The following is a 25,367-nucleotide window of genomic DNA, read 5'->3' as shown; positions in this document are numbered from 1 at the left end:
TCATGGAACATTTATTAGGTGTCTATAGGGTCGAAGGGGGCTTGAGGCACACGTGCTACAGACTGGCTTTGCTGGAGGATAGGATGGCGTGGCCATCAAAGGCCCCCGTGGTTTGTTCCAGACGTGATATGAGCCTTTTTTGGTTGGAAACAGCTGTCCTCAGGTTTTGGAGGGGATACAAGAGCTACAGTATCATCTCCTGACTTCCTGTGATAGTGAAAGAAGAGAGAGTAACGTCACCCTTGATCAACAGCTCTTCCTGGGTTCCTCTGAAGCACTTCTAAATGTGGGAGGGTGGAACTAGTCCTGGAGTAGATGGGCTTTCTTGTGGTGTCATTGAACTAGAGTCTAAAAGTTAGAAGAAACCTTCAAAATCACCGAGTCCAACCTCCCACCCAGTGTAAGAATCTCATCTATAAGTATCACCAGTATGTGGAAGGCCATCCAGTTTCTGCTCAAACAATTCCTGTAACACGGAGTTTACTACGTCAGCTCAACAATTTAACTCAACAAACATGTTTTAGATGCTTACTATGTACAAAGTACTGTGCTCCACACTCAGGATGCTCAGATGAACTAGGACACGTCTCTGCTCTCAGTGAGCTGATCAGTGCCACAAGGCACTCTTTCATTGTCAGGCGATTCTGGTTATAAAATCTACCTTGCTGTTACTTCTCCTTTTGGCCCTAGCTCTGTCACCAAGAGCTAGCCACACAGAGGTGAAGAGCCAGCATGCCTTCCCTAAGTCTTTACTTCTCTAAGCTAAATGTTTCAAATTCAGTCAATCGATTAATCAATAGACATTTATTAAGCACCTACTATGGGCTCTTTCAAATGATACCCCAATGACATGAGTTCCAGATTCCTCACCATCCTGATTACCCTCCCGTGGACATCACACAGACCCTCAGAGCTGGAGGGACGTCAGAGGTCAGTGATTGCAAACCATGCCTAAAAAACAAACCCAAGTTGCCTGAAGGCCTCTAGTGAGAAAAAATCCACTACCTTCCAAAGCAGCCCATCTGATTTCTGCATCACTTTTTAATTGTTAGCAAACTATTCCTTAAATCCACCCAGTTCCCAGTTTCTGCCCTTTGGGGCCAAGCAGAACAACCCTAATTCCCTAATTCCTCTAGACTGCTACATACCCACCTGCTAGGAAACTGTCATGCTGTCAAATATTGATAATGTGTTTTAATTTAATATTTATCAGTTATTTACTACATTCGAGAGGATGTGTTCTGCTAGTTACCAAGGGGCAGAGTGCTGCCTAGTGCATATAGCCACGGATATGGAGTCAGAAAGATGTAGGTTGAAAATCCACTTTAGACAATGCTTAACAGATGCAGGAAATCTGTCCAGGACTCTTCTCTTCAGTCTCCTCAAATGCTTCTAGCACATTTCTGAGTGGATTCCAAAAGGGACACTCCATGACCCTGTAAGGGACATGGAGATGAGTGTACCCTTTATCCCTGAGCTCATGTGCCTCCGTGGCTTTGAGTGAACAGGGCAGGGAGTTCTTGGCTTTCACCCAAGGCAATTAGCTTTGTGACTTTCTACCAGTCAGGGAACCACACATGGGGGTTGGGAGAAGAAACAAAGCAGACCTGGGAAGGGATTTACCAGACGTGTGTTGCTGCCACTGTTACAACCACAGAACAGACTCATGTGTGTCATGCTCAATATTTGCCTGTCATTTCTTGAATATCTGTCCTATGAGAGAACACCCAAGCTGTCAGGAAGCAGGACAGTTTGGAGGTAAGCCTCTTCTCTGAACTATGGGCTTCTCCTCTAAAAAATACAAAGTGAAGATACTTGTGTAGAGCTGGCCATTGGCAAAATGGGGGAGATGTTTGGTCTTGGTCTTTTCTCACTTTTCCCCTCCCTCCATTGCTTCTGACTCCCCTCTTTTCCTACACTGAAGGCTTTGGGGATCTCTCCTACACCTATAAGGTTTGGCTCTCAGAAGGGATTTGCTGGCACACATTTCTGAGTTGATGTGAATGTCAATCACACAATTGCCATTTAATACTTGTGTTTGTGGAATGAAAGTCTCCTTCCAATGGTAAAGGAGCTTTAGGTCTCACAGAGTGGGTGGTAGAGGGATTTTGTGGAGCCCCCTCCTACTTATTAGCCTCCTTGGTATGGGCAACCTCTCCCCTGCCTTCCCCTCATTCCCTCCCCACATAAGGTTGCCTGGGTTAATGAGGTAATGTCTGCAGAGCCTTCTAGCTCCTGAGAGGGGAGGCAGAAAGTAAACTTGGAGTACAAAGCAGTATTGTTAAGCTCTATCACAAAAAAAAACCCAAACCAAAAAAACCATGGTATTTCTTTTCGGTGAGGGGCCCTTATCATGAAAAAAAAATAGAATGATGAACTGATAAGGCATCCAACGAACAGGTAACCAAGGAAACTGTAAGAGGGAAAACTAGCTGACTCTCTGCTAAGGTCCTCCCCCTTTACAAACATATACTTCCTTCCCACCCCCCCCCACCCCGCCAAGGGAAAAAGAAAGAAAATACTTTACTGGTTAATCCAGTTGCCTTTTGGAGCAATGAGGCACACTGGATTGGACAATGGAATGTGGGAATGGGGGAGGTGGGGCACAGGTAGATCTTGGTGTTTGTGCTAGGGAAAGGCAGGATAGAAATGTGACAAGAACCGACCCCTTCCAACTGCTAATGATCTCAAATTATAAGACTGTGTGGGCCTCCTCTTCCTCAGAAAGGCTTCAAGGATAGAGCTGGTAAAATTATCTGTGTCAGGCTGAGGGCGGGGCTGACAGTCACAACTAGGTGCACAGAGGTGTATGCAGGGTCCCAGAAAGCCTTCTCATTAACAGCAGGTGGCTGCGAAGAAAAATCTGGATTGCCTAATTCACGACTGGTGTTTTCTCTACACCTCTTGTGTTCATGCTACTCAGAAATAGCTCGGGGCCATTGTATCCCTGTCTACCAGAAACATATTTAGTGGCTTTAAAGCCAGGGAGACCCAGAGTCAAGACCTGCCTCTGCCACAAACTAGCGGTGTGTGTGACCTTGGGCAAGTCATGCAACATTCAGGGCTCTAGGCCAGGGGTCACAAATCTGGCCATCCCCCCAAATCAGATTAAAACATAATTGGGAAATATTTAGCAAAATAAATAAAACCACAGCATAATGTAAATAATGTTAAGTCAAGGTTTTCTAAGTCAATATGAGGGCCTTCAGGGATCCATTTCTATTTGAGTCTGACACCACTGAGGAGATGATGCTGATCTAGATTGGTGGAGGGAGTTTCCTCCCCTGGGAGTTCTTTATACCAGTGAAATGACAGGTGGAGTCCCTGTCTTCATGTAGTTGTCTTATGAACTGGTCAATGCCACCTAAGGTGGTCAGTACTCAGGAAGAGAGTTAGGCCACACATGCCCTCAATGCCAGTTTGCCAAGAATACACAGGCTTAATCTTGGCCTGAGTCACACCTGTTTATTTTAGACCATGTTTTATTTGAGGGTCTAGGTCAGGATTCTAAATCACTTTGGATCAAGGGCTTGAGCCAATTTTGCTTGAACCAAAATCCAGAATGAGTTACATTAATTTGCCAACCTCCTAAAGCGAACCCCAATGTTCTTTCATAGAACCTGGATCAAAGTGAACCAGTATGAATGGGTACCAACCCTGGATGTTTTCTAAAAGTCATAAACTATGAGCCAAACATCCCTTCTACCCAACTAAACTGACATCTCCTTTAGACTCCTTGCCTAGTACCATATGATAAGCAGCCTAGCACCTCATAAATATTACCTGGTCCAGAGGTAAAGTGTAGATGGGGTAACTCAACAGGGGACAGTGTGATTGAGCACGAATCACAGGATTAAGGTATAAGCCCAGACATCTTTCTCTTCCCAGTTCACATTGTGACCCAGGGCAAATGATTTCTCCAGTTGATATTTTGTATGTCCCCATTTGTGAAGTGGAACTGTAGTACCTCACTGAAAAGCTACAATAAGATTCACCAGTTGGGATGTCTTAAAAGGTTTGAGCCTTCATAGGTAAGGGCCTAGGTCAATGGTTTCCCCAAGCCACAGACAAGATTATAAAATTACCAAAAGGATCTATATATCTACATCTACTGTGTAAACTATTTTCAGGAAATCTTTTTTTTTTTTCAAGGAGCTTAAATTTCAATGAGTGAGACAACATGTATATAGAAACACAGATGAAACAAATACAAGTAGAATAGTGGCCATCCCTTCTGGGGAGCATGACTGGGATTGGATCCCTTCTGGTGATGCATGTGCTGTCCCTGAAACAGAACCCCTTTCAGGTCCTGGCTCTTTCTGGTGGGCCCATTGATATGGGTGTAGCCAGAGGCCTCTGATTGGTCCCCATGTACCATCCCCTTATCCCTTCCCCTTCCCTCCCCCACCTCAGTGATGGAGTCAGTGATGGAGTTGCATCCACAAGGCTTGGCCACTGGGCAGCGAGAGATGCTCACTCAATAGCCTTCAAAGGCAGAGAAAATTTCTGCTCTTAATGTCAGCTTCCTCCCTTCTGAATGTGTAGCTTGGGACTCTCTTTTGGACTTTTTGTGGCACAAACTTGGCATTTGGCCAGCAGCGAGAGCAACTGCCTACATACAGCATGCATTGGCCTCAATGAACCTAACACTGGACCTCAAGCCTCTGATTGCCTCATGAGGAACTGGTGTTTCTATCCTTAGCCTCATGAGTTGACAAGGTTGGAAGTTCTCAGATCCTCCAATCAGTGTTGGCTGGTTGGTGGTTGTTTTTCATGCTCAAAGAGGAACAAAATGACGCCACTATGGTATAACCAATGGTTCCGTGTATGGATAGTGTGGCTGGTGGAGACCCTGTGTTTTCTTGGTGTTAATTGTTAGGCCAAAATTGGCACAAGTGGCAGAGAATCGATCCATACTCTGTTGCATCCCAGCCTCAGAGGCTGCATTGAGTGAACAATCATCTATGGACAAACAGTTATTTTCAGGAAATCTTAAAACTGAACTCTAACTGCTGTTCTTCTGAAGGTAAGTTGATTCGAGTCTGTCTGTCCTAGAGATGTCTAAAAAAGAGGACACACCTATATAATGAAAGGAAGGTATGGGGGGCAGTGGAGGAGATGGAGAGGCCCAATTATAATTCTTCCTGGGCCTTTAGGTCCCAGCTGGAACTCTTGTTTAAAGAAATTAAGTGGTGCAGTGGATAGAGCACCAGCAGTGGAGTCAGGAGGACCTGAGTTCAAATTTGGCCTCAGACACTTACTAGCTGTGTGACCCTGGGCAAGTCACTTAACCCCAGTTGCCTCCAAAAAAAAGCTTAAAACGTTTTTTAAAAAGAAACTACTTTTCTTCACATAGATATCACTGTATATTAACATTCCTTATCACCTCTCGCTTAAACTATCATAGTAGCCTTCTAATTGGTCTCTTTGCCTCAAGAATTTCCTCACTCTAGTCCATCCTCCACCAAGCTACCAAAATGGTTCTCTTATAGCATGGATCTGACCATATTGCCACCCTCATACTCTCCCCCACACCCAACTCAAACTCCAGTGGCTCTCTATTACTTCCAAGTTCAAATATAACCTCCTATGTCTGGTATTTAAAGTTCTTCACAACTTGGCACCTTCCTATCTTACTAGTTGTCTTATACATTGCTTTCCTCCAGGAATTCTTCAGGCCTGCCACACAGTCACCTTGGTGTTCCTTAAACACAACACTCCATCTTGTGACTTAGTACATACTGATTCCTATTCTTGGACTGTTATCCCTCCTCAGCCTCACCTCTCAGAAACCCTGGCTTTCTTCGACGACTCAGATCAAATCCAACCTTCCACATGAGGCCTTTCCCAGTCCTCCAAACTGATTCTGCTTTCCCATCTAAGGTTAACGTCCATCTTCTCCATGTCTAACTTTTATGTACCTTTTTATCTAGTGTCTCCCCCCATTAAAATGTCAGTTTCTTGAGGGCAGAGGCTGTTTTTGTTTTTTATTTGTATCCCCAGTCTTAGCACAGTGTCTGGCCTATACTTAATAAATTTTATCAACTAACTGAAAAGAAACCTAGGGTGTTGTTCCTGAAGAGAAACTGAAGACCTGTATACTCCTGTGAATCTAGGAAAAGCAGACAAGATGAGTTATGGTTTAATGTACAGGCATCAGAATTAACAAGATGAAATCTCTCACAAGAATGGTAATATGTTCAACTCTAGTTACCGTATCTTAGGGGACACTGACAAATGGGAACACTTTTGAGAAGGATGTCTTTTCTGCAAGTTAGGTTCCTACTAACATGCTTAGGCTGAGAGATTTTGAATTAATACTGGCTAGAGTTCTCCTGGTGCCAATTACTTCTGCTCTTTTACTCAGTACATCACTATGCAAAGCTCTGTCCAGGTTTTAGGGGGCACACAGTGGGAGACATAGGGCTCTCTGCTTGTCTTGTTGTTTACTATGACAGAGTAGAAATCAGTATGGCATAAAAGGGATGACGAGTCTACCGAAGATACTGAGGAGAGACCACCCAAATCCCTCCACATATTGCCCATGGCTCCCTCCCACTTTGTCTTCCCAGGGACCCAACTGGATGAACTTGGAATCAGAAGGCAAGTCTCCTTTCCCTCACCTGACATCTCTCTAGGGAACACTGGGAACTTGAAACTGGGACACAATAGAAATCGGGGCTGAAAGCGTTTTGTTTTTTTTTTTTTATGACAGGAACAACTAGGCAGGAAAGAGCAGATGGTTGAAGCTGGAGACTAACTGTTCCCACAGAGCAGGACATACAATGGCCAGATTATCATTCATCAAAGCTTGGATGATTTTGTTTCAAGAGATGGTCTCAGCTCTGGGGAAAAGCATCTAGCCATTCATGCTGCTGTCCCCATTTTTGTTCCTTCTTCTGAGGACAGGGAGTATCCCTGGCATCATCACTATCATATGACCTCACACTGATAACACTTTACAATTTATAAAAAGCTGGCACATCCTTTACTCCATTTTTTCCTCACAAGACCCCTGCCAGTAGACAAGGCTGGAATAATTGTTAGCTCCCCATGACAAATGGGGAAACTAAAGCTCAGAAAGGCTAAGTGACTTTTCAAAGGTCACATAGCTAAGAAACAAAACATCAGACTTTCAACAGTTAGACTGGATTTGGGGGAAGTGGGGCAGCTAAGTGGCACAATGGAAAATGCCAGACCTGGAGTCAGGAAGACTCCTCTTCCTGAGTTCAAATATGGCTTCAGAGACATATTCGATGTGTCACCCTGGGCAAGTCACTTAACCCTGTTTAACTCAGTTTCCTCAGCTGTAATATGAGCTAGAGAAGGAAATGGCAAACCACTCCAGTATCTTTGCCAAGAAAAAATGAGGTCACAAAGAGTCGGACACAACTGAAAAATGACTGAATGACAACTGGAGGAAGTGAGTTTGCATATCTTGCATGACACATAATTGACCTGGGCACAATGCCTTCTTCAGACCACAGGATGGGCTGGAATTAGATAAGCCAAACCTGCTGGGCCCTGATTTAATGTTATGTATCCTCAGCCAAGGCACCACATGATATGCTTCAGTGAACTAGACTCTTATCATAGTCCTGTGGGGGAAGGGACTCATTCCTTATTATGGATGCATAGGTGATATTTGCTCTTGGAGGGTACCAAGTCTAATGGCATCAAAGGGACCACATGCAGGAAATGATGCCAGAGATAGAAAAAAGACCACTATCCGGGGGGTGCCCCTTGCTGCAATGTCTACAAAGAGCAGAAGCAGGCGGCAGACTATGATGGTAAACCCCTCGAGGGCAAGAATGTTTTTCATTTTTATCTCTGTCTCCCCAGTTCTTAGCACTATGCTTGGCACACAGTAGGTGTTTAGTAAATGCCTGTTGAATTGGGAAAAATACCAGTGTGATAAAAGGTGCTATGCAGACAGAATGAAGGTGATGTCAGTGTCACTTGTTTCTGTGGTCAGACTGGCCAAATGGTTCCTCATGGGTGTGCCACTGTTTCAGAAATGGTCTGAACCAATGACAGCAGCTGACAGCTTTCTAGTTCCTCTCTCCTCACACATGCCTCAGCACTCAGAAGCACTTCTGGCATAGTCTTATTTTCCCTTGACAGAACTCAGCAGAAGGGAAACACAAATAACAAGAGGAAATAAAAAAAGAACTGTGGGCTAGGAATCAGGATGCCCGAATCCTAACCCTGACATTGGTTCACTGTATAGTACTCTGGGTCTTGGTTTTCTCCACAATAAAACATAAGGATTGGCCTAGATGTTCTCTATGAGCTCTTTTGGTTCTAGCATTTAAAGTCTAAGATTCTGGAGATGATAGTATTTCAGGGGAAGGGAGCCAGAGAAAGACAAAAGCAAGCTCAAAGAAACACAAGCATGAATAAAACAGAATGTTTGGGAGAAGTGAAGACCCTGAGGCTTGGCTTACAAAGAAAGAATTTTTCTGGGTCTCTGCTTCCTCCTCTTTAAATGGGGGGTTGGGAAAGATGGTTTCTCAGCCTCTCTTCCAGCTTTAAATCCTAAAATAATCCCCATTAAAAAGCCAGAGGAAGAAGAGACAGCTGGGGGTGTTTCAGCATGGGAGTGATGGATCCAAAGGGATGCTAGAGTATTTGGTCATATTCTGCTTTTGCTGGAAGAGTTCAAAGTCAGGCTAACTTTGCCTAAGGGGCAGCTGCAAAGTCAAGAGAGCAGAACTGGAAGAATCCAGATGAATGCTATGCCCCAACCGTGGGCCAAAGAAAGAAAAGGAAGGAATCTGGAAGGTAAATGTCTGTAGGGCCCAAGAACAGGACTGAATTGGCTACACTGTCAGTCTGAATAATGGGGTGGTCTCATTACTCTGCAGGGACCAACCTGTCTTACATTCTTGTTTCCATGGCTACCAAAGTAAAAAGAAACCCAGACCCAGGAATTCCTCTCTGATTTGGACAGTTACCAGTTTTTCTAGTTTAGCTGTATAAGGTTGAGTTGGTTTTTTGTTTTGTTTTGTTTTAACCAGTCAAGTTACTGGCAGCTCTTGCCTTCGATGGCTGGCTCCCAGGCATCAGGGCTCCACCTGGTCTCTGACACACTCTTGGGGACAGTTACTGGGAAACTGTGGCCCTTCCATAACCCAGCACATAAACCATATACTGGAACTTACCCATGGCAGGTAAAGTTGGCGACCTCAACCAGAAGTACCAAGACAGAGCCCAGGCTTAATGTTCTGTGTATGAGCCAAGCTACACAGACTACTTCAGCCCTTTAGGGCCACTTGGCAGTTGGTAACTTGGGACTTAGATTCTAGTCTTGGTGACCTTAGCCAAGTCACCCATTCTGGGTTTCAATTTTATCGTTTGATAATTTCATGCCATTCTACCTCCTAGAGGTGTTATGGAAATTTATTGATAATGATAATAACTTACAATTATATAAAGCTTTAACAGTTTAAGGAATGAAGTAAACAAAATTTCATACCCATTTTGAAAACAGGGAAACTAAGACTCCAAAAAAGTGAAATGACTTTCCTAAGGTCCCACAGCCAAATTCCTGAGGCAGGATTCTAATCCAGGTCTCTTCACTTCAAGTCTAGCCATCTTTCCACTGTGTCTCTGAAGACATAACAGGGATTAGGAGATCATTAAGTTTTCCTAACCCTAGCATCAACAGCATTGAAGATTTAGATCCAGGAATAATTTGACTCTGTCAGGTGGGAATTGTCCAGTAGTAAGTATTAGCATTGGCTGTTCTTCCTTGGCTTACAAAGGGTCAGAGTTTCCCGAGTCACTTGTTGTGGGTCCTACCAAGGGAGGGTTCAAAGCTAGCACAATTGCATAGTCTAGGATGGGCCAATACTGCTGCAGCCCTTCATTGGGCATGGCCTCACACATTCCTCCTAGCCACCCTCCCTTTCAGAATCACAATCTCCCTTCATTAGTAATTCAGCCTATGACAGAAAATTTGGGAAACACTTCTCAGAAAAGGATACTATCAGGCTCTCTTGTCAACACATCCTGCAATGCAGAGGGCTGACAGCAGCTGCTTCCCTGAGCCAGAGCTGGGCATAAGCATGTGCCCAACTGCCTACAGGATAAAGTCCAGACTCCCCAGCCTGAATTCTCCTCTTGTGAGCCCTCTTGCTCCCACTAGGCCAATCTCACTGTCCTCCAGCACACATGCATGCCCTTCATGTGGTTCCCCTTGCCTGGAATGTCCTTTGGGTCCCAAGTCAAACCTACTTCCTTTTGCTGCAGCACCCATTTCTATTTACTATCTCTGCCATCCTCTTGAGCACTTCATCATATACAGCTTTTTGGATCTTTTTTTTTCTTCATGAGTATATTTTGTTCCTTCCCTCCCCTCCACCCCTAATTAGATCAGAAGCCAGGCCCACCCCATTGCTTGGATCCCCCACCACACCCAGGGGCATGATACAGACTTGCTTAATGAAGAACAGGGAACAGCCAAGGGACTACCAAGAGAGGAAATTGCAAGGAAAAGCCTCTTCAGGACAAGCTCCTGCCTATGCCCACCTGGGGGAAGGGAGGGGCCCAGGAGCTGGCCAGCTCTGAGCAGGGCAGTCAGGGCAGGGCCTCATGTAGAGGTGACAGCTCACAGGAGCTGGGCCTGTAGGAGCTTGAGGAAGAATGGCAGGCTGTTTGGAGCACGGGGTGAGTTGTGAGGAGAAATCAACTCCTAGTAACTTTTTTGCAATGTGGAGCCAATGCAGTATAGCAGATATCCCAGTAGCCTGGGAGCGACACCGGGGTTTTCCCTCTGGCTCTGCTGCCTCTCAGAGCATGTATCTTCAAAACAAGACAGGGAAAGATCAGGTCAGATCCGGGCAGGATGAGGAGCCTTAAACAGGGGTGCCATGCCAGGTTTATGAAGTCAGGGCTCAGAACATTCTTTCTGACCAAGAGGTGAGTTACACCTTAAATCTGGCTCCTCTGGCGTTAGGTGTTTTTATAATGTGATAAAGTTTTCCTTATTACAGACCCCTCCCTTAGTCGCCCTGATTACAAGTTATGGCTAATAATAATTATAATATCTAGCATTTATGTGGTGCTTTAAGGTTTGCAAAGCATTTTACAAATATCTCATTTTATCCTCACAATAACCCTGGGAAGTAAGTGCTAATATTTTTTCCCTTTATATAGTCGGGGAAACTGAGGCAAACAGCTGTGAAATGCCCAGGATCACACAGCTAATAAGTGTCTGAGGCCAGATTTGAACACTAGTCTTCCTGACTCCAGCTCCAGTGCTCTACTCACTGTGCAACCTAGCTGCCTAGACCTCTGAGGTCACAGGGATAAAGAAAATTTACAAGCTATTGCAGGGCGCTCTGATGGACCTCGCCAGGGCATAGGAGATGGAGTGGTGAGTGATGGGGAGGGTTATCCATTTGAGCAAAGTAAACAAACAAAAAACTATTACAAAAGCCCTTTATGAAGTGCCTACAGCTCACACCAGGCCACTAACACCTCCAATTCTGCAGTGTCTGGAAAACCCAGAAGATGTTCCTGAAAAATGAAGTCCCATTAAAATGCAGACTCCTTGAGGGCAAAGCCATCTTTGCACCTCTAATTTCTAGCAAGGTGACTGACATATTCTAAGTGCTTGTTGAATTGAACCGATCCAGAAGCAGAGTGCTAACACTTTCTAGCTTGCCCTCACGAACAGTACAGAGATGTTAACTCTCTTACCGGGTCAGAATCCCTCTCCTCACTCATGGCCAAAGCTCTTCCTTACTGTCCTCAGGAGTCTTTTCTGTACAATGATGCAATCTTCCTCTCCCACTCTGTCTAACTCACCCTCTCCAATTCACAGGTTTCTTTCTAGGCTATGTAAAATGGGGATGATAATACTGGCATTATCTAGCTCAGAGGACTGTTGTGAGGCTCAAATGAGATAACGAGAGGAAATGGCTTTGTAAACTGTAAAGTATTATACAGATGATAGCCATTAGTTACAACATAATTTGTGATAATTTATTGGTAAAATACTATAATTAATAGCAACATCTAGCCATGTGGCCTTTGATAGAATTTTTTAGGGACTTCAGCACTAATTGTGTTGAACCCCTTGATTTTTTGAGATTGAGACACTTGTGTTCTAGAGAGATGAAGTGACCTGAGTAAGGTCATTCAATGAGTTCATGACAGAGCCAGGGCCAGATGCCACTGGTTTTTCCACTATACCATGATGACCCTTCTGTCATTCAATTTCCTCACCTGTACAATGACAGAGTTGGATTTGACAGTCTCTAAATGATTGTCTTACAGCTTTCATATTCTATTCCTTTTGATAATTATAGGGAGGACAGGCATGGGGGTCAGAAGGAACAAAGCTAGGGAATCACAAGAAGCCAGCCTCCCAGTTGGTCAGATCCAAGCACGAAGGAATCTGCAAACTCAGAAGAAATATCCTCTCCTGCTTCACTTAAGCCACTTGAAAGGGCTCAGGCTTGGGAGGTGGGGGGGAATCACACTTGGAAAAATGCCCTTAAATTACAGGCGTTGGAGCTTGGTAGCTTGTTAACCAGGTATGTCTGGAGTCTCTCTTATTTCTGAACCCTTGTTCATGCTTTGGAGGCTATTCAGGTTAATTAATTCAAAGTTCTGGCATTCTGATTAGGGTCTAGGCCTTTCTGTGAGACTTGCTGGAAAGAGTTCCTCTTTCCCTTTTCATTCCCCAGGGCTTTTTTTCCTTCTGCCAGACCGCCTAGGACAGGGACTCAATAAAAATCTGACCGATTTCTCACCATTGCTTACAAGAGAAAATAACAAAACCATCAAATGTGAGGGCTGGGAAGGACCTTAAAGGTAATCTAATTCAACCTTCATTTTTAGAGAGAAAGAAATTGAACCTCAGAGAATGGAAGTGATCTGTTCAAGGTCATATATGCAATTAGCAGCAAAATCCCAACTAGAACCCTAGATTCCCAGTTCAGTGCTCTTTCCATTACATAACATTGCCTCTTTCCACACTCCTTAGCCTGGCCTTCCACATCTGGTTCCAAGCCTCCACTCCAGTAGGCTAGTTGCTTCAGTTCTCTTGAAAATCCCAGCTTTCAATTTTTTTCATGCTGCTCCCTGTCCTTGTAATAATGTCCTTCTCTTCTCCTCCACCTCTCCACATCCTATGCATACTTATAGGCTTAGCCCAAATCCTACCTTCTCTGGGAATCACAACCCACAGGGGCATCTCCCTCCTCTGAGCTCGTCTACCATTCCCTCTGTATCACTCACTCAGAGTGATGCCTAGATGTTGGTTATCCTTTCCACACGTGAGAGTCTCATGTTCACAACCCTCCTGGAAGCCCCTTGAGGCCAGGGGCAATATATTACACTTCTTCATGTCCTCCTTATAGCCAGGTACAGATAGAAGGCAGTGAATCAACATTCTTTGACTATCACTTGCAAGTGAGGCTCTTCAGCCTCTGATCAAGATGCTACATTCCTGCAGGGACAGACAGGTCAGTCTTACCTTCAGATGTCCTGTGTGCATCTGGGCCCGCTCACACATGTGCAAGAAATACTTCACATTGGCCTCATCCACAATGATATACACAGCCACCTTCCTCTTGAAGCCAGCGTCCAGCAGGTCCTTGAAGATGTCGACATCTGTGAACATGTCCATGACCACAGCAACCACCTGTCAGGGGAGAGGCCAAGAGAGTGAGACCCCAACCTGCTCAAATCACAAGTGAATCCCAATCTGCCCAAACACGTTAGAGCTGGTGTGACTTTCAAAATGTGTCCTAGGCCAGGGCCTTCTCTCCTACCTTACTACTTTAACTGTAGCTAGTTTCCCCAGAAGTCCTAGGGACTAGGACCTGAATGTCACAGCTGAAAAAGACCTGAGAAATAACCTAACATCTATTTGAAGTTCCCCAAATTTATTTTATTTTATTATTTTTGAGACTGGGTCTCCCTATCTTGCTTGGGCTAGAGACACAGTGGCTATTCACAGGCCCTATCCTAATGATGATCACTATGGAAGCTTTAACCTGCTCCATTTTTCCACTCTGGTCTGGTTCATTCCCCTTAAGGCAACCTGGTGGCCCTCTGATCCCAGAGGCTGACCATATTAGTGGTGGACTTAAGACTGGTCCTGATAGCCCTGATACAGCTCAGAAGTCCTAGAACTACCAGCCTCAACCTCCCCTGGTAGCAGGAATTATAAGCAGACACTGCCATGCCTATTTAAATTTTTGTTAGACAAGTTTTCTTGATATCATTGAAATTTCTGGAAACTTTTTTTTTTTAGTAACAAAGGAAAACAAGCAAAAAACAGCTGTTACACAGTGAACACATCTGACAATGTTTATATTGTTGATGCATTCTGTTATATCATTGTAATTTGTGGAAACTTTTTTTTGGCAACGCAGAAAAACAAGCAAAAACCAGCTGTTACCCAATGGACACATCTGACAATGTTTATATTCCACCCGCATAGTTCCCTCCCTGTCACAAAGAGAGAGGTATGCTTTGCCAAACAAAGACCAGAAAGGGGGAATTCACTTGACTGAGGTCACCCAGCAAGTAACAGAGCTCAACTAAAGACTGGTTCTGGTGAGTCCAAGTAGGGCTTGCCTTAGGATCCTGGAAGAAGGAGGAGAACCTTTTTCTGTACCTAAGGCTGAGGCTATCTCAATAAATGGTCTGAGGAGCAGGGAAGAGGTAGAACGGGACATTTTCATGTTTGAATTTTGAAAGTTGGACCCTTTGGTTTTGGTAACATATTGTAGGCTTTGAGCCTTCACTGTCAGATAATGCACCTTGTCTCACTATAAACCATCTTGATGCCATGGAGAACAGAATTTTTTGGCATTAAAATATGTGCTCATATTAAAAAGAATGGGTATAAGAACTACTCTGGCCAGGTAACTTGCCTAACTTGACTATCCCAATGCCTGGCTGGAGGATGCTTGATCCTTTCTGGCTTAGGGTTCTTGCTTAGGGCTGGCCTGACCAAAGGTTGGGTAGTTCTGGGCCACTGGTTTTCCCACTCAGGTTTATCTGTCCTCTGAGCTCTCCTGCCATCTCAGCAAGAGCAGAGGCCGTGGCCTTTAGACTTGTGGCAGGAAGAACAAACAACTTATTACCTCTGAGCTCATGATGGGGCTTGGCTTCCACGACATAAACTCAAAGTCTATTTATTTCCCCATGGCTCCCAGTCTAGTTTTCCTCACTTCCCCTTTGTAAGCCTTCTAAACTTGCTGGAGGCTTGAAAACCCAGTCTTCATCAGAGGAGTTCTTACCCCAAACTTGATGTGGGCAATCAGAAAGAGCCCAATATCCACATTCTCCCACAGGTTTCAGCTGGGAATGATGACTTACTTCCCTTAGCTTCCCTTCAGAGGTTTGCTAATTAGTCCGTTAATTAGGGTATCAAGGGCTCTGTTGCTGAAAGTCAGGAAACTTGAATTTTAGTCCTGGCTCAACTATTAGCTTGCTGTGTGAGCCCAAGAAACTCCCTTTTCTTATTCAAGTCTCAGTTTCCTACTCTGTAAATCAAGAAGGTTTGACTAGAACCGAGATTAACCTTTTTGTGTGTCCTAGACCCCTCTGGAACTCTGGTGAAGCCTATGGACCCCTTCCCAGAATGATGTTCTTAAATTCATAAAGTACTTAGTATTACAAAGGAAACCAATTCTACCGAAATACTTGTCAAAATATTAGGAAAAACAAGCTCATGAACCCCAAGTTAAGAACTCCCAGTCCCAGAGAGTTTTCTGCTTTGTGAGGGAAAAGACATGACACAGAGTAGTAAGGAGACCATTCCTACTCAGACTCTGCCATCAGGGGCTCCCCCTTCAGCCAGTTAATCATCTGAGTCCCACTTCTGACACCTACGGGCTGTGAAATCTGAAGAAAGCCTCTTAACTCACATAGCTCTAGGTAGTTCTCTAAATCTGCAATTTGAAAAGAGGGTGCTGAACAGGATTGGGAATATCCTTATCCAGGAGTTTCCTAAGCCAATGAAATCACAGATTTAGTCCCTAGCCTCAGCATGAGTTTCAAGTGCTTATGGAACATCGAGATGGAGATATTTAGTAGGCAGCAAGAGCATCTGAATTGCAGCTCTTGGGACAAGTTGAGGGTAGAGATAAAGGTCTGGGAGTCAACTGCAAAAGAAGTGATAAATAAAATCATGGGATCAGATGAAAACACCAAGGCAGACAATGCAGAGATTAGCAAGAGTGAAGAAACAAGGGCCAAAGGACAGAACTTTGTGGGAGCAGGTCATCTATATTCTTTTTTTTCACATTTTTTAAATTTAATATATTTCGTTTTCAGCATTGATTTTCACAAGAGCTTTAATTACAAATTTTCTCCCCATTTCTACCCTCCCCCCCACTCCAAGATGGCATAAATTCTGGTTGCTCCGTTCCCCAGTCAGCCCTCCCTTCTGTCACCCCACTCCCCTCCCATCCCCTTTTCCCTTTCTTTCTTGTAGGGCAGGTCATCTATAGTCTATAAGATCCTTTCTAACCCTAAGATTCTATGACTCTATAAATCCAGCCACATAAGAAGCTAAAAGTCACCAAGTCCCAGGAGTGATGCTTCTTGGGCCCAACTCAAGTCCCACACCCTCCACAAAACCTTCTACTACTCCAGTCCACATACATCTCTCCTTTCTCTGGATGCTCCTGAACGTAAAGTCAAGACCATAAATTTTAGCACAAGGTGCTTTCTTAATTGATAGGAGAATAGACTAAAAGCTAAAAGGGGACCTTAAAGGTTAGTCCAACACCCCCACTTTACAGATGAGGAAACTGAGGCCCACTGAGATTAAGTGACTTGCCTGTAGTCACACAAAAGAGAAAGGAGCAGAGTTACGATAGAATCCTCAGGTCCTCCGATGCCAAATTTAGCACCCTCCACTGCGCCGCACTGCCTCTTGGTTCTGGAAACTTGGCTAGGTCAGAAATTTCTTGAAAGTGAGGCCTATGTTCTATTTCCTTAGGATTGTAAGGCATCATTTTAGAGCTAGAGAGAACCTTGAAGATCGTCTAGTTCAAATTCTCCTTTTTTTTTTTTTTAATAAATGAGGAAACTGAAGGCCAAAAGGAAGTGAGTTGCTTTCCCCTTCTACATTTACCATTAAGTTTGGCTCAGAGCAAACTACATTGATCACCATCCAGGATTGTATGAAGAATGACATGGACCAAAGTGCTGGATCTGTAGTTAAGAAGACCTGTGTGACCCTGGGCAAGTCACTTAACCTCTGTCTTCCTCAGTTTCCCCATCTGTAAACTGGGGATAATAATAGCACCTGCCTCCTAGGGCTGTTGTGTGGATAAAATGATATAATATTTGTAAAGGGCCTTATAAAACCTTAAGAGCCATATGAATGCTAGCCGCTGTTGTTATTTTTAAAATTTTTATTATTATTGGAGCACAGGGGTCACTTGCTTCAGTTGTCCTGTAAATAGAAAAAATCCAGTCTTATGCATGGAAAAAGTAGGTGGCTATTAATGTGAGATGATTAGAAGTACAAGGAAGGCTCTGCTCCCCCTAATATCATTATCATAATTCCCAGAATTTTGCCATTAGAGATTAATTTCTTTGTATTGTAGGGATTTTGGTCAAGAGGAGGCAAAAGCTCTAGAAGGAGTAAAAAGAGAAGCCTTTTATGTGAAAAGGTGCAGGTTCCCAACACAATCAGCATGGGCGCAAAGACAAGCATTATTTAAGTGCTTAACTAGGTGCTAGGTACTGTGGGTAGGGAAATGAGAGACTTGAGTTCCAGATCTGGTTCTGCTACTCTGTAAGGGGTAGGGCAAGGTAAAGCACTAGGTTTAGAGTCAAGAGGGAGTTGAATGAGATGTCCTTTTCAGTTCTAAAGCCGTGAAACTTTGAGAGTTACCATCTGTGTGACCTTGGGTACGACTGAGCTTCTCTGAGCCCCAGGTGACTTATATGTCAAATGAGAGATCCAGATGCTCTCTAAGACTCTGAGCAGGTAACTGCTTAGACCCTGAGAAAAACAGGGGAAAGCATGGGTTACCAAAAGTGGGGATGAAGGCCTGAGTGCCACATCTCAGCCACAAATATCAGACACTCTCGGGGCTGTTGAGCATTATCTCTGTCCTTCCATGGATCAGTATCTACTTCTTCATTCCATTTCAGTCACAAAACCCCCAGAGAACTGGCTGGTGTCTGCTTAGCTGACTTCAGCAGCGAGCAAGGTGAGGCTCTGGCATTGGGGCATGGGCACTATTGTTACTCTGTGCCAAGTGAACAGACAATACAAAGCAAACTTCCAAGCAGTTTGATGACCCTGTGGGATATCTACTCTTCCAACTGGCTTAAGTATTTATCTTCAGCTCGGCGACAGTGCGGGTCACACCTTTACCTGCAGCTTGGTGACGGGGAACATACCTGCTTCAACACACCGCACAGCAAGGCTGTGAATTATTCCTCTGGCCAGAGGTGCATGTGGCAGACCCATAACTGTGGGTCGCCACATGATTACTCCATTCGAGACCCACAATCTTACCTCCTCCCTCCTTTTTTCCTTCCCCCACCCCTTTCCTCAAACCCAGCCCCATAAGGCTGCAGCCCAACCACCCCTCCCATCTATCGCTCAGGGTCACAAAGATTGCAGTCTGCTCCTGGGTGTGTTTGCACGCTCTCTTGCAATGAGCTCACCTGGGCCTCAGCACAGGGGTACATTGTCCCAGGGAGCAGGCCCTTACAGGTTGGTCCTCACCCCAGTCTGGGGTTCAGTATAGCCACCAAGACATGTCAGTATTTTGCCACCAAACTCAGCTTTCCCAAGAGGGGCTCAGCAAGTGGGGAGAATACTTCAGTGGGGTTGAGGACATATTTATTCCAATTTTGCCTCAAGTAACTATGACCCTGGGAGCCGGCTCCAGTCATCCTGATCCACATTTGGCCCCGGACCCAGGTGGCTCCAGAAGAGAAAGTGAGGCTGGTGACTTTGCACAGCCCTCCTTCACTTAAATCCTATTCACTTGCAAGTCATGGCATCACCTTGCTGATGTCATGGTCCTCTTCGAGAAGGAAGGACAAAGAACAACTATAACCTTAAGCAAGTCACTGCATCTCTGGGTCTCACTTCCAATGATGGTAATGTGCCAGGTTTTCACTTAGATCCCCTTTTAAATATTTATAAATATTATAAATATTTATCAAAACTTTCCATGATTTCATACTCAAGACACCCACCCACTCAATCTTTGAGGATGACTTTGAGAGCATGAATCAGCAAGATTCCTTTTAGACAAGAAATTCCCAGAGGGCAGAGGTTAGGCCTATCCAGAGCATTTGGGGATGTGTGACTCCCAATACAGCACTGTGTGTAAAGAGACCCTGAAAATGATTTTCTGAGACAGACAGATCTTTAATTTTTCAACACTTCAGTAGTGTTTAGTATAAGAACCAACACTTCCTACAATCTAGCATTTGATCTTCAAGCATAGCTATTGAATGAAAAAGTCCCTACCCCATAGCCAGCTGGGCCAGTTAGGTGTCGAAGTGGATAGAGCGTTGGACTTGAAGTCAGGAAGACCTGAGTTCAAATGTGACCTCAGACACTTACTAGCTGTATGACCTGGGCAAGTCACTTAACCCTGTTTGCCTCAGTTTCCTCATCTGTAAAATGAGCTGGTGAAAGAAATGGCACACCACTCCAGTATCTTTGCCAAGCAAATCCCAAATAGGGTCACGAAGAGTCGGACACGACCGAAACAACGGAATAACAACAGCCAACCTGGTGATAAGCCTCTCTGAACTTAGCTACGTGGGGCTTCAAATGACAGAAATTCTTGTTCATCCTAGTTCATTGCTGAGCCTATTCTTGTAGCCTTTCCAGCTTGGTAAGATCTGCTAGAGCCTGTACTTTACTGGCACAGTCTTTGGGAAGCCAGGGTCACCTCCATGTCTCAATGAGACATCAGAGGAGCGTTACCATCAGAACCAATAGAGGTATCTTTTACCCAATGTAAGCAAATGCATTCCAGCTTTTTCCAAAGTTATTTCCTGTTAAATGAATCCTATGTTCCAAACTGAATTCCATTATAAATTTGAAGTGTTTTACAGAAAAATCTTTTTGTGTTCAGATATTATAAACTCACACTTACTAATGCAACAAGCCTTTACAAATTATCACTTTAAAAAGTTTTTAGAAGAAAATTTGTTAAAAAAAATACAGTTCCTAAGCATTCATGTTTTCAAAACTGGCTTAAGAGGGCCAATTGAAGAAAAGAGGGAAATTCGGTCTGCAGAGGAGATGACTTAGACAGGAGGCAAGCGCTCATTGGGTGAGAACTGGAAGAAATCTCAGAGGTTAGCTAGTACCACTCTCATTTCACAGGTGAGGAAACTGAGGCTCAGAGACTAGGTGTAAGTGACTGGCTCAAAAGCACACCAAGTAACCAAGTCAGAACCAGGATTCAAATACAAGTTCTGTGAGGTCCCCTCCTGAACTCTTTCCACCACACCACATGATAGCTGTCTTTGAATATGTGGCTTTCATTAAGACCAAGGATTAGATATATTATATTTGGGCCCCAAAGAACAGAACTAAAGCCCATGGGTAGTTACAGGGAGGCAAATTCTGACTTGACATAAAGCAATTTCCTAAGAATTGTAACTTTCTTGAGGAGTGCTAGGTTGCCTCAGTTTCACCCCAGAAGAGGGGTCAGGATAGGCATCACTGTAGGTCTTCAATTGGGGACTGGATCATTATTTGTCAAGAGCATTGTGGACAAGACTCATACTTGGGTAGGGGTTGGACTGAAAAACTCTTGGACAGACCTTTCCAACTGTTAAGACTATGTAATTCTATGGAAAACTTTTAACAATTTTTTGTTTTTTTCTGTTTGTTTTATTTTTGATCTCGACTTGTGATTTTATTGGCATAGGGAGCTCCTGGTATGGGAAAAACCCTCCCCTAGTGCAGATCAGCAGCCTGCCCATAACTTCTTTTCTCAGAAAGTTACCTGGGTCAGTGAAAGGTTAAAGGGTTTGACCAGAGTCACACAGCCAGCATAGTATGAGTCAGAGGGGATACTTGAACCCAGATCTTCCTATCTTCCTCTACTATATCATGCTTACTCTTATAACATAAACAAAGGTAGCATTTGCCTCTGAGTTTTAAGCTTGCCAGACAGACAAACAGACTCTACAATTGAGCTTTGCTCTTTCAACAGCCCCCTAACTACCTTGACATTCCTTTAAAAAACAAGTTGTTGTTATCATTATAGCCTTAACATTTTAGTTAAGGCATTAATTTAATATACAATTTATAATCAATTTAATTTAATATACAAACAACTGAAAATGGGACTTGCGTGTGCAATTATAAATCTCTTATTATACTTATACTTAGTTTTTTAAAAGTTTATATGTATAACCTATATCAAGTTGTTTATTATCTTAGGGAGGAGGAAGGGGAGGAAGAGAGACAGAAAATTTGGAACTCAAAATTTTATTTAAAAATGAATGTTAAAAACTTTCTTTACATGTAATCGGAAAAATTAAACACTGTTTTTTTTAAAAAGTATGTGTTCCACTTAGGGCAATGGCAACAAAACTGTTCTGCTCCTCCATATCCCCTTCTGAATTTCCTTCTACTCTCTTCTGTGCAGGTTTCACTGATGCTCTTTTCTTTCTTAACTTCTTTTTTTGTATCTCTATCACTACCCACCAATTCCTTTCCACAAATACAAGTCCTCCCTCATGCCAAAAAGGAATTGTCACAGCCCTGATATTCCTAAATCATACCCAGAATCACTTGTTTTTATATTTTCATACACTTTTCCCCATCCTAGATTTATTGCATCTTCTTCCTACAACAGCTAGAGTTAGCAATGGCATCTTCAAACAAGGAGAGAGCAGCACTATATGCTTAGATCCTAAGGACTAAATCTTCCAAGTCTTGCTTGAGCAGAGAGCCCTACCCCTTTTTATCCCCCAAGACAAGGAGCTGTCCACACCTGGTTAATATCCAGCAGCAATAAACTCATTCTGACCACTTTGTCCCAGACTGAATCACTTCAGCAAGCAAAATGCCTCCTACGTGCAAGGCACTGCTGTTAGGTGCTAGGGAGAAAAATGTACTAGTCCTTGTCCTCAATGAACTTATATTCTACTGGAGGGATCTGTCTTGGATACAGAGAGTAGAACATAAGGTTTCTACAGAGTGGAGGAAGCAAAATTTGAGGGAGGCCGCACCAACAACTGGGGCAATCAGCAAAAGCTTGTTACACAGGGTGGCAACCTGAGTTGAGTCCTGGAGGAAGACAGGATTCTGAAACGCAGAGAGGGGTAAAAAGGGAGTACATTCATGGCACAGGAGATAGCCAGCCTGTGCAAAGGCATGAAAATTCAGTGAACAGCAGCAGTCTAAATTGAACAGAACACGGACTATGTGAAGAAGAAAAATAGCTAGCATTTATATAGAGCTTTAAGGTTTGCAAAGAGCTTTATATATGCAATCTTATTTGATCCTCACAACAACTGTATGAGGTTCAAGGGGAGTATTTTTTCCAATTAGTTTCCAACATTCACTTTTATAAGATTTTGAGTTTCAAAATTTTCTCCCTCTCTTTCTTCCCTCCCTCCTCCCCAACAAGGCAAACAATCTGATACAGGTTATACATGTGCAATCATGGAAACATATTTCCACATTAGTCATGTGGTGAAAGAAGAAACAGAACAAAAGGGAAAAGCCACAAAGAAAAAAAAAGGGAAATCAGTATGCTTCAACCTGCAATCAGACTCTACAGTTCTTTCTCTGGATGTGAACGGCCTTTTCCATCATGAGTCTTTCGGAATTAAGATATGTTTTTTAAAAGACACACTTCAAAGACACACTTCAAAGTTTAAGCTGCATTATAAACATCTTCTCCATCACTTTCTTAAATATAAACAATCAACAAAACAATAAATCAAGCCCTGATTTGTAGAGTCTGTAGATTTCTGAGGTGTAGATGCTCACCCAGAAACTTTAAGAATCCTGGCTTCAGCATCCCCCTCATTAGAGATATGCCTTAAGAAGATGACTTTGGAAACTATGGAGGATGGGCTGGACAGGGGACAGGCAAGAAGCAGGGTAGCCTATTAGAAGCCTATTCGAGCAGAGCTTCGAGGTGATGAGGGCCTAACCTAGGGTGGTGGCTACGGAGAGAAGGATGCAGGAGAATTACAGAGATCAAATCAACAGGACTAACAGAATTCTTACTAATGGCTACTTACACGTCAAAATGGTACTTGGGTAGCAAATTGCCCATCAACGTAGGACATTAGCAGATTTCCAGTAGTTTAAAAGGAAAGGGAGCCATCTGATGATAGAGGACAAAATGCCCATGGGTAGGGAGACTGCCTCAGAGCGTGAGCCCACAATAATTCCCAGATTGATTCAGATTCCCTATGGTTGTCATAGAAAGAACACAGACAGGAATTGAGAGCCCTAGGTTTAAGTCTTTTCCAGTTCTGATATAATATGGTACAAAGATTCTATAATTCAAACTGTTTCCCTCTTCCTCCTCCTCATAGCCAATAGGCCAATGAACTATAGACAGGATCATAAACCTAGAGGCACTTGCCCCTAAGCCTTCCCTGAGAGGAAGCTCTGGTGTAGCAGTAAAAGGAAAAATGAACACTGAGTCAGAGACATGGCTTTGGACCCTTGCTGTGTAACCCTGGTCAGCCCAGGCATTTAACCTAAGCCTCGATTTCCTCATCTGTAAAATGGGATTTTAATACTTACATTTACCCACCCGAACAAGGTTGTTGTGAGAAAAAACACCATGTCAATCTAAAAGTTCTTTCTATGAATGTGAAATAGAATTCTTATGAAAACAGACTCCAAAAGGGAATAGAAAAGAGAAGCCGGATATAGAGGAGGTTCTTTTATGGCCCAATGCCTGAATTTCATTTGGCTCAGGCTTATTTTCTTCTACACTCTGGATACATAGGCTCATATTCATGTTCGAGCTGGCTTAATTGATGGGCTTGGCTCGACTATGACTCTCCATATGATCAGGAATCTAAGGCCCAGAGCAAACTGATCCCTGGCAGATAGCCTTTTCCCACTGACTTCCATTATAAACCTGAAAAGGTGTTTGCTGGGAAGGCTTTTGGTCCTGGGAAGGTAATAAACTCACACTTAATCTGCCTTCCTCTCGCCGCCAACCCCACCAATCCCCACCAGCTCTCTGAGTCGCAGGCCATACTCCATCCTTTAGCACCGTGGCCTGGGAAAGTATTCATGTTTCCAAGGCAAAGTCCCCTCAGTACTTTCTATCTGTAGCCTTCTTCAAGGTCAACTCGATCTTCAAAGCAAAGACCAGTCACAGCCACTTCCTGATTTAAAGTGTCTTGGTCCTGTCATGGAAAGAGGGGCTGAGCAGTCATCATGCTGGCTTCTTGTCTCGTGGGTCTTTCCCTGGCCTCATTTTAGGTAACCTACCACCTGTCTAGATATTCCCCAGTAGTAAACAGAATAAACAAAAGCATGCCCTGTAAAGGGACCAGTCAGGTGCTAACTCCATCGAGGCAGGAGAGCCCTGCTATAAAGTAGGTCAGGGGCTCATTGCGTTGCCCTGCCCTACCCAAGACAGATGGGGACTTGTTTCATGAGGATTTGGGGCAGCTCCTCACCAGGGCCAGGGCAAGATGTGATCTAACAGGACTCACGTAATCCCCAGGTACACACCCATTGCTGTATACACGTCACCTTCCTGTACTCCAAGGTGCTTGTAAGCCTATAAATTCAGAGAGTTCATAGAGCAAAGCAGGATTAAACAGCGGGCCTCACTCATACCTTCCCCACAAAATGAGGACTGGGTCAGACTTACTCTGAGGAAACTAGCTGCAGGACACTCTGTGCCCTCAGGACATTGCCCTTTTTGGAGAAGCTCTTAGGGTGCTGGACAAGTATTGGACATGACATGGAAAGCTCATAAAAGTGGCACAAACAGCTGAGCACTGAACTTGAAATCAGGAAGACCTGAGTTTAAATCTGGGCTCATACTTAATAGCTGTGTGACCCTGGGTATGTCATTTAACTTCTCTCTGCCTCAGTTTCCTCATCTGTAAAGAACTGCAGCTACCTCCAAGGTTGTCATGAGGACCAAATGAGATAATATTTGCAAATCATTTTGCAAACCTTAAAGCATTCTCTATGTGTTAGCTATTTTAGCATCAAAACTATTATGATGTTCTGAAGTTGGGTGGACATGATGTTTTCTGAAAGCAGGGTTAGCTCTAGAAGTCACTTCCAAATACACCTTAACCCCTAGCCCTTTCACTCCACACTCCTTTAGAAACACCACGAAAAGGTCCTATAGGACTCCAGGCTAGCTTTCTACAGATGGAGAGATCTC

General features: G+C 43.8%; 2 protein-coding genes across 5 annotated transcripts in view; one reads left to right on the top strand and one right to left on the bottom strand.

Annotated features, from left to right (window-relative positions):
- SLC5A10 (solute carrier family 5 member 10) overlaps window positions 1-25,367 on the top strand; it is a 183,737-nt gene that overhangs the window by 87,660 nt on the left and 70,710 nt on the right. Inside the window, exons 10-11 of one of the 4 annotated variants that reach the window (XM_036741633.1) lie at window positions 1,397-1,407; window positions 16,831-16,862. The exons of the other annotated variants lie outside the window; for them this stretch is intronic. Coding sequence (XP_036597528.1) covers window positions 1,397-1,407; window positions 16,831-16,862 — 43 coding nt within the window. The remainder of the gene's footprint in view (window positions 1-1,396; window positions 1,408-16,830; window positions 16,863-25,367) is intronic. 4 annotated transcript variants of the gene reach the window in all.
- The window catches only part of FAM83G (family with sequence similarity 83 member G), a 60,930-nt gene that overhangs the window by 13,872 nt on the left and 21,691 nt on the right, over window positions 1-25,367 (bottom strand). Inside the window, exon 3 of the mRNA XM_036741631.1 lies at window positions 13,490-13,657. Coding sequence (XP_036597526.1) covers window positions 13,490-13,657 — 168 coding nt within the window. The remainder of the gene's footprint in view (window positions 1-13,489; window positions 13,658-25,367) is intronic.

Source organism: Trichosurus vulpecula, chromosome 1 (assembly GCF_011100635.1).
Source record: "Trichosurus vulpecula isolate mTriVul1 chromosome 1, mTriVul1.pri, whole genome shotgun sequence".
NCBI classification, from domain to species: domain Eukaryota; kingdom Metazoa; phylum Chordata; class Mammalia; order Diprotodontia; family Phalangeridae; genus Trichosurus; species Trichosurus vulpecula.
This window is presented reverse-complemented; position numbering and strand designations above follow the sequence as displayed.